The sequence below is a fragment of the Pseudopipra pipra genome, chromosome 6 (genome assembly GCF_036250125.1).
Source record: "Pseudopipra pipra isolate bDixPip1 chromosome 6, bDixPip1.hap1, whole genome shotgun sequence".
NCBI classification, from domain to species: domain Eukaryota; kingdom Metazoa; phylum Chordata; class Aves; order Passeriformes; family Pipridae; genus Pseudopipra; species Pseudopipra pipra.
Window position 1 is genome coordinate 32,777,932 of NC_087554.1, and position 12,904 is coordinate 32,790,835.

At 36.5% G+C, this 12,904-nt stretch overlaps 1 protein-coding gene across 14 annotated transcripts in view; it reads right to left on the reverse strand.

The window, feature by feature from the left end:
• RYR3 (ryanodine receptor 3) overlaps nucleotides 1-12,904 on the reverse strand; it is a 212,354-nt gene that overhangs the window by 1,474 nt on the left and 197,976 nt on the right. For all 14 annotated transcript variants that reach the window (XM_064658435.1, XM_064658448.1, XM_064658446.1 and 11 more), the window contains 9 exons: nucleotides 10,072-10,114; nucleotides 9,372-9,499; nucleotides 8,395-8,455; nucleotides 6,975-7,121; nucleotides 5,004-5,138; nucleotides 2,856-3,012; nucleotides 1,753-1,817; nucleotides 1,546-1,646; nucleotides 264-315 (listed from right to left, as the gene is read on the reverse strand). In XM_064658435.1, the coding sequence (XP_064514505.1) occupies nucleotides 264-315; nucleotides 1,546-1,646; nucleotides 1,753-1,817; nucleotides 2,856-3,012; nucleotides 5,004-5,138; nucleotides 6,975-7,121; nucleotides 8,395-8,455; nucleotides 9,372-9,499; nucleotides 10,072-10,114 (889 nt within the window). The remainder of the gene's footprint in view (nucleotides 1-263; nucleotides 316-1,545; nucleotides 1,647-1,752; nucleotides 1,818-2,855; nucleotides 3,013-5,003; nucleotides 5,139-6,974; nucleotides 7,122-8,394; nucleotides 8,456-9,371; nucleotides 9,500-10,071; nucleotides 10,115-12,904) is intronic.

The window sequence follows — 12,904 nt, forward strand, 5'->3', positions numbered from 1 at the left end:
ATTTCAAAGATGACAGTAACATTACTAGTACCTGACTCTGACAGCGTTCACTGCTCAGTAAAATAGCACACTGCAGCGCCCCACCCCCCTCTGGTTTTGTTTTAACCCTTCTTTTCTTTCACTGGCATAGACCCTTTGAGGGTGGCATCATCCACACTCCTCAATGGTACATCAGTTCCACCTGGTGGTACACAGCTACAGGGCTCAAGAAGATAAAAATGTTTAAAGATAAGAAAAACCACTAAGTTTTATTTTCTACTCACCTGGCCAGTATGCTCGGTTTCATCCTTGTTAATTAGATACATTAAGAAGAACCTGAAACAAGCACATGAAGCAGGTATTAATGCAGGAAACATAACATCTCTGCCTGACCTTTTGTAGCCTGGGCTGTGTGAGGAAGCTTGCCTCACACTATAAGCAGTGACACTGCTAGACATGTAAAGTGCCTATTTTAAGGGATAAAAGTATGTCCTGAAGCATATCTCCTGTGGAAGTGCTAACAGATAAAAAATCTGTAGAAGTAGAAATGCTGTCTAATTAAAGGTAAAAAGATCATTCACTATGTATTCTAATATTCTAATATTAAGGAAATGGCCGCTTTTAATTTACTGTGAATTAGAAGTTCCCATGTACCAGTTAAGCAGTTCAATATAGTAAGAAAAGCTTGGTGGTTGTAGACTGTAAAACCATGGACGTTAATGGAAATTTACATCATGTAAGGCAATTGATTTTGCCAATGTCAGTTGCTATGCAAGGAATAAGGCAGCCTCCACTCCAAGAGGCACACTTTCTTTTTTTTTTTTTAATTTAAAAAGTTCAGATGCAGTGTTGCAAAGTCGGTCTGCTGTAAGAGTCCACCAGCTCAGCTCTTTTGGTTTTGCTGGCACAATGCTCATGTAATTATCTTCGTTGTATTAGTAACTAATGCCACCAAATTAACTTTTTAAATATCCTCTTTGGTCTGCTCTATATTTGCTAATGAAAGTGGAAAAGCACTGTCCTGGTAGTCTGGGCAATAGCCTAAACATTTACAGCTCCTGATCGCTTCAAGGTTTGAAGAGCTTCACTGTCACTAAAGAACTATGATCAGAGTTGTTATTTATTTACTGGTGGTTATCTTTCAATAACCTTCAAAAAATGCCTTTTTTTGCTTTGCTTTGGTTTGGGGTTTTTTTTTGTCAAATCAAGGCCAATTTTCAATGGTCTCATCAGTGTTACCAAGCCCCCAGAAGGCACAACCAAAACTTCCAGGCTAAAGCAACTCATTAAACTGTTGTCCCCCATCTTTCCACATATCTGGGTTTCCTTCCAGCGGAATAAGAAGTTGGTCTGCCTTCCAGTCTCATTCTACTAAGGTAACTCATGTGTAAGGTAAGCACTTCAAAGATCACCAGCAGTGTGGAGTAGAGGAGGGGAAACCAGAAAGGACAGGAGATATTCCTCAGTTCCACAGAATTCTGTCTTGGAACTTTCAGCAATGTGTGCACCTAAATTACTCTAGACCTGAAAAATTTTACTACAATTCCAGCTGTAAAATGTACTTACAGATAGTTCGCCAAGTTGTGTTCTTGCAAAGTATGTGTTTCAAAGCCATGTGGGGTTGTGTCAAAATAGTCATTGCCGATTCCACAGATAAAACATTTGGTCTGAAAACACAAGTTGCAGTTACAGATGAATTTTAACTCAAACACTATTTTAATTGGTGATAATCTAGACGAATGAGAGTAATGAAAAATGTAATGTGCTTCCTACCTCCATGTCTTCCCTCACTTGTTCTTGCTGGTCTCTTAATTCACCAAAAGCATCAATAATCAGACCTATTTCAAATTGAAAAGTAGCAACAGTTCAGTACTGAGCAATATTCATATTGAAAATAATGTCAGTCCCCCACTGTCTAGAGTTTACTGTACTTATGTCTAGGTTGAACAATTCAAGTTACAATCTATCAATTTCCAGACATCCAATGTTTTTTTATACTGCACTCCCAGCAGTAAGAATTCCTATTACATGGAGGTGCAATCTTGAAAGTGAAAAGGCTTTTCTGTCCTTTATTACAGTCAATTTAACCTTCCATAAGCTCATCTCTTTTGTCCCATGAATGAAATCAATTTTCACTCCTTTACTCATGAAACTCTTGTATCCCAACTCTTGTTCAACAAAGACAGCTCTGCTCCCAGAGCCCCCCTTGGCCAGTTTCTGAGGCTGCTTCGCATTTGAAGCATTACTCTTGCACTTCCAATGTATTAGGATTAGAATCGGATCATTCTGGGGACTGTGACATGCGTTACATTTTTTCTTTGCCACCAGATGGGTGTTTTCCTAACAGCCTGAGGTCAGTTCATGCAATGAATGTTGAATGCTGACTGTCACTGAGGAGAGGTCTCGTTCACTGTGAACCAAAACTGCAAACCAATTAACCCTACAAATCGTCCTCTAAAGAAAGGAGGAAATGGTTGTGTGGCCATGGTGACTTTCTTCATGTCATTTCCCCTTTTCAAGGGGAAAGTCTCCATTCCCCAGCCAGCTGTAGTGGTTCCAAGCTGAAAGTCTTCAGCAAGCCTCTCCAAGTTTAAATGGTAATTATGGGAAGAACAGTGATCCTGCACAAGCTGCATCATGTGTGACCCTTAACTGAGGTTACACATCTTGTGCTTTGACTTTGTGTAGTACTTGGGACAAGGCATTATTTATGAATTAAGTCTAAAATTATTACTTTCAGAATTAATGATTTTATCAGCTCAGAAATAAGTCTTTATAGCTATACTGCTAAATTTACCTCAAACATAATATGGTTTACATTGCTGAGCTTCATTAAATTAATTTTGAACAGTCTCTACTAAGGTAAGTGATGTTACCTTGAATAATGGCCAGTAGGATAACAATGACAAAGAAGAAAAATGTGATGTCAAAGACAATTCGATACATTTCATAAGGGTCTCCAGCAGGATCCTCAATTTCATCTCCAATGCCACCACCAGCTCTTACACCCACATACATGTGGAACAGGTAACACTAAAAAAGAGAGGAAGATTTGCAGATATATTTACCATGAATTACTCTGAGTTTTTTTTTTCTTTTTTTTTTTTAATTATTCTGCTCTGCTAATTCTCTTCACAAGTTATAGTAACAAAGAATAGTTACAAAGAACACATAATATCATTCCTCATGTATCACACACAGTGCACCAAAAATCTGTTCCTGTCTTACCTAATGTGATTCCACCTTCAGGTACACTAACTAAGAGCAGGAGTCAGCATCAGCTGTTACCCACTCCTCACTCCCTGGGTCTTATGTTCAGATTGAGACCATTTGGGAGCACTTTTCTTGTATTATTTACTGTATTCAACTATATTCTACTTCTTAAATTGATTCCTAAGGTTCTACTTTGCTCTGAGTATGCAGAGGACATCTTCTAAAGTCTTGCAATGAAGTTTAGAAATGTGGGAAAATATTGCCATAAAAGAAATAGTGACATATTCACAGAAGTATTTAGGTGGTTTCTGGATAATTTAATTTTGCAATACTAGGTGTCTAGTTTAGTATATTGGAAATTAGTTGTGATATGTGAAACAGCCTGTGTTCAGTTCAGTGCAGAAAAAATAACTTTACAAAAATGTTGCTGTGTGTCATATTTTTCGAACATATAAATCTTAATGGAAAAATCTTTAAAAATCTGTATATTTAAGCTGTGAAAGTATATTAGAATGGTATCTTCTGCAGGAGTGATATACTACTGATGTTCCTGTATGAATTGGCTACAGAATCTTGTAATCACCTTCAGCCACACATTGTGGCCTAAAAACAACTTAAATCTCTAAACCCAGCCAGTTTTCTAAAGTCACATTAGATGGCAGTGGGTATTAAATAACCAGTATAAAACCTGACATAAGCAAACACTAAACAGAACTATACATCCATTTTTATAATGCAGTTTTACTGTCGACATAAGATGCTGGTACCAGTCTAATCATACTTACAAATGTAACTTGGAATTGATTTACTGCACTTAGGAGAGTGGTTTAAAATGTAATATGGTTTCATTATTCCAATTACACCTACACCTATTTTATGACCAGACCATTGTATCCAGCTCACAAAGGGACCAGTTTGGGCAGTTTTCATAATTTCTGTAATTTACATGTCTGACTCACACTGAGTATTTAAAAGAAAGTTCAAGAATGGGGAAGATCATTCTGTGAAGTCTATTATACACCTCTGTTCTGAGGTATTTTATTCTATCTTTGGTGTATAACACAGGGCAGAGAATTACTATTCCATGGAAGGAATCAGCTGGCCACAAATTCGGAATATTACATTTGTGATACCTGAATTTGTGTTTCTGTATGCAATGAGAAAATCAAATCCTCTTCATACCATCTGTAGAATATATTTTATTATTACATAAATAACATTCAGTGGCAATGGGTAGAAATCAGATGGTAAATTGGTAGCATAAGATCATCACCCATAATAATTTGTAATTTCCACTTTTTCATCCTTGACTTCTTAATTAATAACTAAATTACTAATTGTAATTTTGGAGCAGGCTTTTATAAGTAGTGCTAATAACATCATATGATGCATATAATCTAAATAAGGACAGGAAGAGCTTGTCCACTTGCAAGCATTGGGAACAAATAGGGTTTATTTGTGTTGTGACAACACAGCATCTTTTTCCAGATCTGACTAGTTTGTCAAGAAATTTCTTCCACATACTTCAAGGGTTTGCCATCCTCACCTATAAAAGCATTGCAGCAAATCATGTACTATAGTATTTAGGAGAAAAATCCAGAATATCTTCCTATATGTCATCTATTTGCTGTTTTGTTTAGACCACTGGAGAATGCAGAGGGAATTTCATATTTTCAAAATTACATATATCAAGAAGAAGAGACCCATGGATTTAACAACAAAAACATCCATCCTTGCTTATCATTCTATTTTAAGTATGCATTTGAAAATTCAGGATGACATTTGAAGCATGCAAGTGATGTTTTAGTTACCGTCATCATGTCATCACATTTCATGTCTGGTTCATCTTCATCTTCACTTTTGTTGTAGAATTTGCGGAAGAAGTTGAATGCCACAACAGTGTAAAGGTACACTACCACAGCGAGGAGTCCCACAGTAAGAACAAGCTGTGTGTGGAGACATGACATGAAAGTAGGTTTCAATTTCATTGTGTCAGAAGAGAAATGCTAGCTTGATGTATTGCCTTAAATATTGAAAATGGATCATATTGTACCTTTCCCAAAAACTAAAGATAGCAGTTACATAGCTTTGAAGTCTCCCTGTTGCTTGGATCACCATGGAGCTGTTACTTTGCCCTGCTCTCATGAAAATCAAAGGGAAAAACAGTATCGAGAGACTGGAGTTGTTTCCATCTTTCTGAGCTATATGCATGCAAACTATGTATCACTGAAGCAATGTTTAGTTTAAAAGTTAAATTTAGTAACTTGAAACACTGGATATACAGTAAAAATTAAATGTTTAAAATAAACCCCTTTCTATAATTTGATAAATAATTTCAACTAGGACTTATTGGGACTTACAGTGACTTATCATAGTCTGTTTTCTGTTCCAAAGCTGGTTAGCAATCCATTGATAAAGCGGATGGAAAATTTTTTAGATAACCAAAGTGTAATTAATTTCCAAGTCCTGCTTTTAAGCAAATAAAACCCTTAGGTGAAAATGTTCAGCAGTTAATGAGACTAGATTATATTGTTTATTGGAGTTGGTGTTAGAAGATACGGCTCTGGAGAGGAGTTACTGAAAGCTATGTATTTTAAAAAATGCAATAACTGGTATTACTCTTCTAAAAGAAACATGAGAGTATTGAACGACAGGCTCATCATTTATCACTTTGAGCAGATCTGTAAGTATGCTCTCAAAATGAACATTTCAATTCAGGAATCTGCAGCTGTCTTTCAATGTTCCTATCTACTAGCAAGAAAAGCAACAGGATTAGGAAAACTAATCTTTGCTTGTTAAGAATTTAAGTAAAAGCCATGGTCTTGAGTTGAAACAGTTTTGTCAACTGTGCTCAGTTTTGACTATTACATTTAAAAAAAACTCATAAAGAAAATATATCAAGCATTGTATTAAAAGTAATATGATTTTGGTCATCCTGAAGTAAAATGAAAGGAATAAAACTAGAGATTTAATTTGTTTTTGTGATGATACACATCATCACATTGTATGGGGATATTCTTATGCCTCTTCCAAAACATCATGTAATTTAAAATGTTTTGACAAGCATAGCAGGGTGTAAGAGTGGGCTTAGAATATATGTTACTGCATTTGAGAAGGAATGGAATGTGTATGTTTGAAATTAAACTTTGGGGAAGTTCTGTTGGATTTCCTAAATGTAAATTAAAAAGTAACTGTAAAGCTTGGTTTTTGTTGTTATCCTAGTAAGGAATATAGAGTCCTCAGAGATCAGAGAATGATTACCTGCACAAATTTCAACTATTAGTTTTGGAAGTACATTTTATTAATCTGATTTTTGCATGATAAAGTGACACATAAATGTACTCCACAGTGCAGACTGCCCACACCTTTGAGGACATTCTTACTAGGTTAAGTATTGAAATTTCAGCACCCAGGTCATTATTACTGCTGTAGCTAAGGAGAAATTGGGAATTCCTGTTATTTATCACCAATCAGTTCATCATTGAGCATATAGAAGGAGCTGGTTAGGTAATTCATATTCTTGTATTTTTCTAAAATTATGTAATTTCTGTTGTGTACAAAACGTCTTTATCTATCTGTGCTTGGTGGGTATAGATTATTATCATTTCATAGGATTTAACGTATTAAGTGTGCTGCAGAAGACATGATGTGATCTGTTCTTTAATCCAATCGTAATCAAAATCTGTGACTGTGAAAATGGATTGCATTTTGATATTTCCTATGTACAACAAATTTTTTCCAGTACTTCTACAAAATTTCAAAGCTTTGCAAGTAGCACTAACCTGTTTGCCATTGTGAGTGACTGAAGACAAAATAGTTCGCAATGTCTTAAAACCCATAGCAATATCCAGCAGATGAGCAGCAAAGAAGAAGTTGTTGTAGTGCCCAAGGATAGACATAGTTGTGTACCAAGCTAAGTATAAAAATGACTGCAGAGAAAGTGAAAAGTGGCAGTGTTAGTTAGCAGGTGCTAATGTGCATTATTGGATCCAGAATATAGCTTTTCTAAAGTCACTTACATTGTTGTAGCAGGACACTGCCTATGTGGGGGTGAAAAAGCTCAAACTTCACCCTACTTGTGAAAATTACCAGTGATAGAGGAGGATGTCATGCTGCTTTTGCTGTTGAAGAATGCTGAGACCAGCCTCTCTCAACTCCAAAACTAAACATCATGAGGATGTGAAAAGCATGTGTATCCTGACAGCAACTGCCACTGGCAGGGATGTGGAAGGCAAATATTTCCAGATAGAGGAACCAATGAGTGGTAGTACTAATAACTTATTTAAAGATAAATGGTGCTCTGCTCAGCTAGCATGACTAGCCTAGAAAAATATGACTTCCAGTCAGTCACTTTATATTCTAAAAGCTCAGTCCCACTTTTTAACAGCAGGGATTTCTAGCACTCCTAAGTCTGTGTGTGTGTGTGTAGATTCTTCATGCTAGTGAGAATACTCCCCACGATCACTCCTTGATGCTAAATGAAAGAGATTTGCCCACTGTCACTGGTATGGGCAAGTAACATCAATCTCTATCTTAATAATTATTGAGCTACCTTTGAAACCATTAATTTAATAAATAATGCACTATACTACCCAGAAAACCTAAGGCACATAATACAGCTTATTCTTTTAACAAGCAGTGAACCTGAAGCCACTTTGACATCAAAGCTTATATTGAAGAACAATGGCTCAGTGTATTTTAGTGGACAAGGAATTTATACATCTTCACTTGCTTTACTTTGGCTGCCTTTTCTGTTTGCTCAAGAGGATGCAAAAAGAGGATTCACAAAAAAAAAAAAAAGGGAATTTTAGTATAAACCTGGTCCTTTCAAAGGAGAAGGTTTGAAAGAAAAGAATGTCAACCATGTCAAACACATGATTCAAGTATGAAAAAGGATAACTTTTTGTAGACTGTGCTTGATTTTAGAAAAGACACCTTTGGTTGCTAGGTTAATTTCTACAAAATTAAACGAATGTACCATTAACTTCCAAAATGCTGACATTGTATCAATGATGTGGAGGTGCATACTGCCCTTTAGAATCAAAAGGAAAATTCTGACATAACAGAAAAAAAATATTTTAAAATCGCTCTCTAATGGAATGTTATTTATATATGGTTGTTTAAAATAAAAGCACATAGTGGAAAACACACAATCATGTTTAGAGTAAATCAAAGCATATTATTCTAGGCTAAAACACTCACATTATCAGTGAAGACAACTCCAAGCTTCCAAATGTGGTACTTTGTATCAATGGAGCTTAACCTAGGAAATACAAAATTTTTGAAATACAAAAATGTCAAAATTAAGTATTGAAATCTGTGTTTATAAACAGCAAACTAGGTTTAACACTTCACATTTGTTTCTGAAGGTGGTGATGTACTTTAACAGTTCATTTTTTTAGAGTGAGGCAGGTGCTTCATTTTTCAGAGTATTCATTACTTCTGAGAACCTATAAAGAGTTTCTAGACCACTGAAACTGGTGAAACAATTTCAGTAGGAGTGACACTGCCATATTCCAGACTTAAAAAACTAGAATGTATGTCAAAAATAGTGACATCTGGAACCCAGACTGCTTGAATTTGAGAGGTAAGTGGTCTGTCTAATGTAAAATGTTGCCAGAATAACCAAGAGAAAAGCTAATGCCTTCTGCAAGATTCTAAATATTTTATTAGCCATTAGATGGCATGCGAAGGGAAATCTTTCTTGTGTGTCTTAAATATCAAGGAAACCAAACTCTTGTAGGAGCCTGAATCACTTGAGACTGGGTCACTTTCATACACTTGTCTTCACTGACAGATTAAGTCAAGAAAACATCTATGAATTTTTTCTAGACACCTGGAATCTACATATTTTTTATCATTACTTTTTCTGTCCTTTGGTTTATAGACTCTGTTGTAAAAACTTTAAATGCTGCATTAATTATTGTTTAAAATAAAAGAGTGCCCAGCTGTATAAATCAGCATAAACTCATGGATTTTTTTCTTACTTTTATAACACAAGTATGTTTTAGAACGAACAAAAAGCTTTTTAAGTTCACTTCCACACTAGGAATACTTCTCCATTTGAATTTTCCATGCTGAGGAAAACATCACTACAGTTTCAATATAAAATCCATTTTTATCTTTGATGGTGAAGTTATACAAACACATAACTTGTCTGTGGAGGTCAGAAGTCATACCATGATACAAGAGATGCCTCTTCTGGTTCACTCTCTTCCACTGGACTAAAATCAAGGGCACTTTTGTCCAAACCCAAAAGTTCTGCAATGCGCTCTGCTCCATATAAGTCTCCGTACTTGTTAATAACCTAAAAATGGAAGAAGAGAATCTTTTTCTCAGAGAAGGTCCTTTGTGACATTCACCCTACTTTAGGCCAGTAATTGTCAGGAATTAAAAAAGAAAAGGTCTTTCACAATTAACACTACTAGAACAGTCAGAACTCCCAGGAAGCCAGGAGGGGGGGGGAGCATAAAAAAGAAAAATAGAAGCATTAAAGGCTATTATCTGAAAGCTTATGTATAATTTGCTGTCATTTAAGCTGGCATGTTTTTCTTTTTTAGGGGGATGAGGGGGCTTTGTATCCTAAAGATGACAATGACTGTAAATTAGACCTGCTGGCTGATTGACAGTACAAAGTTATTTCAAATATCTGAGTCTAGGAAGGAAACTACAGCCTTCTGTCTTCCTCCCTCTTCCCACCTACGCTGCAGCTGCCTGTTCAAAAAGACATTTAACACAACAATGACTTCCATAAAACAAATTTCAGTTCTCAGTTATTTGTATATTTATGTGTGCAGGAGAATATCACACAGATATCCAAATTAACCCAATAGTCAATTATTGCTATGGCTTAACATAATAGAAATATAAAAAGCCTACCTTCCGTTTTACAAATTTGTCCCAGTAATTGTTAGGGAAGGACCTATATAGATAAGGCAAAGATATTTCAAGTTATTTAACTTGTTAGGGGAAAATTAAGAAACAATGAAAAAAAGAGAAAATACCATGTTCCTGATCACTGCAGATTTTGCTGTAATTTCATTCACTCACTGCACTTCAATATCATTCATCTCCTAAATAAATACTTTATTGCTCCTAGCCATAAAAATCAAACCAGGCAATGATTTCCAGATGAAAATAAGAGAGTCTTGAAGCACAAATAATTTTTTAAGTTCAGTGGATTACATTTCAAATAGTCACTGAACACTTGTGAAACAGTGGACAATTTGCCAACACAAAATAAAAAAAAAATATTAAAAGCCCCCCAAAAATTGAAAAAGATCATTTGCCAAAACCAGAGGTTAGTGGTAATCTTGTTCTCACATGTGTCATGTTGTTGTCATTGGTTTTGACATCCCAGACAAGACACAGTAAAAACCATTTATTATTCTAAAGCCACAAGACTGTTCCCTTAAAGAGCATTTTGCATCATCTGCCTCTGAGCAACAATGCCCACACTAATAATTAAAAGAAAAGCTGTTGTGTATACCTAGAAGAAAGAAATGGAGCAGTAAATCTTAAATATTAAAGAGCTGTCAGGGTATCTATATTGAAAATTCTCTGCTTTTTTGAGAGTAATAAGCAATCATGATGCTTCAATAAGCAACTGGTTTTATGCAGGAGAGATCTTAGACACAAAGTAATACATCAACTTTGACCTGCAAGAAAAAAAAGATAGTGTTTTTTCTTATCAGTGATGTTTCTTTGATCTTCAACTTGATCATAAAAAATACTGTTCTTGAACTGTCTTATGAATTGCAGTGCCCAGGAATTTCTCATTGTAGTGGTCCTACTGTATATTATGTCTGTTTTGAAGAATGCCAATTAGCAGGAAATACTACAAAGTATAAGATTTTTCTCTCCCCATTTCCTGGAAGTAACATCGAGTTGAGAAAATATGCAGGAACACAAAAGAGAACAATAACTACTTAAACTAAAGGATGGTATTGATAAAATAAAGTAAGTGTTAGCACCAGAAAAATGAGATTCCAGAACATTGTAGTGCTGGGATGTGAGGCAGACTTCCCAACTAGTATGCTCGATTTTTTACCTTTCTGAATTGGAATTCTAAATGAAATTACTCCAGATAAAGACAAATGATTCTAGTGACTCAGATGGTATATTCTAGTCCAATGCTCTGTATTGTTTCTTTTCTTGATTTCTCAGGCTTTTAAGCAAAGTATGTCTTAGTGTAGCCAGCTTCTGTCTATCTCTTTTACCATAAACATCTAATCACACTGCATGCATCAGGGTACCCCTTTTACATTTTTAATTACTTTTTTCACTTACAGAAAGTACATTTCAGTATGTACAGAGCACTGGGTACCCTCCAGCAGTGATTATTCTGATGGTACAATAGCTGCATTAAAACTCTAGACTCACTTCACATGAGAGGGAAGGATTAGCCTGCTTAAATTACCCTTAATTAGCTTTGGTAGACAGTGCAACATGCTGAGAACAGATTGAACCCTGTGTCATTAGGGTTAAGAGAAAAATGTATTTCATTAATTCACGGTTCTTTTTATTGAAGATAAACTTACTGAATATCTACATAGCTTGCAATCAATAGTGAAAGAAGCTGGTTGGAAACTAAGCAAGCTCTTCAGTTTCCCAACTACCCTCTGTTGTAACTTTAATAATATGTGCTAGTCCATATTGCTGACTGAAATTAAAGAAAATTCTTAAATTTTAGGTGTGGAAAACAAAGAATTTATGGTATTTTAGAGATGCAAATCGTAGAATCATAGTTGGAAGGGACCTTAAAGATCCTCTTGTTCCAACACCCTTGACATGGGCAGGGAACATTCCACTAGACGAGGTTGCTTAAAGTGCCATGCAGTCTGGCCTTGAACTGGGCCTTGGACTTCCAGGGATGGGTAGTCCCCACCATTATAGTAAAGAATTTCTTCTTAATATCTAATGTAAACCTACTGTCCTTCAGCTTAAAGCCATTCCCCTTGTCCTATCCATACGTGTCCTTGTGAAAAGTCTCTCTCCAGTTCCCTTGTAGGCCCACTTGAGGTACTGGAAGGCTGCTGTAATGTCTCCCCAGAGCCTTCTCTTCTCCAGGCTGAAAAGTCACAACTCCCTCAGCTTTTCCTCATGGGAATGGTGCTCCAGCCCTCTGGTCTTCTTCACAGCCCTCCTTGGACTCTCTCCAACAGGTCCATGTCTAACGGTTGGAGGTCCCAGAGCTGGATGCAGTACTCCAGGTGGGGTCTCACAAGAGCAAAGAAGAGAGGGAGAATCACCTCCCTCAGCCTGCTGGTTACATTTCTTTTGATGCAGCCCAAGATACAATTGGCTTTCTGGGCTGCAAGTGCACATTGCTGGGTCATCTTATCCACGAACACCCCCAAGTCTTTCTCCCAGGTCTAGTCTGGATCCATTCTCTGCCCAGCTTGTATCCATGTATGGGATTACCCTGACCCAGGAGCAGGACCTTGCACTTGGCCTTGTTGAATTTCATGAGGTTCACAGACCCACTTCTCAAGCCTGTCAAGATCCCTCTGGATGACCCATCCCTTTCCTACAGCGTGTTGACCACATCACACATCTTGGTGTCACCAGCAAACTTGATGAGAGTGCACTTGGTCCCACTGTCCGTGCCACTGACAATGTTAAACAGTGCCTGACACAGTACAGACCCAGAGAAACACCGCTTGTCATTGCTCTTCACTGCTTTAGTTTTAATGATGGTTTTAAGGCCACT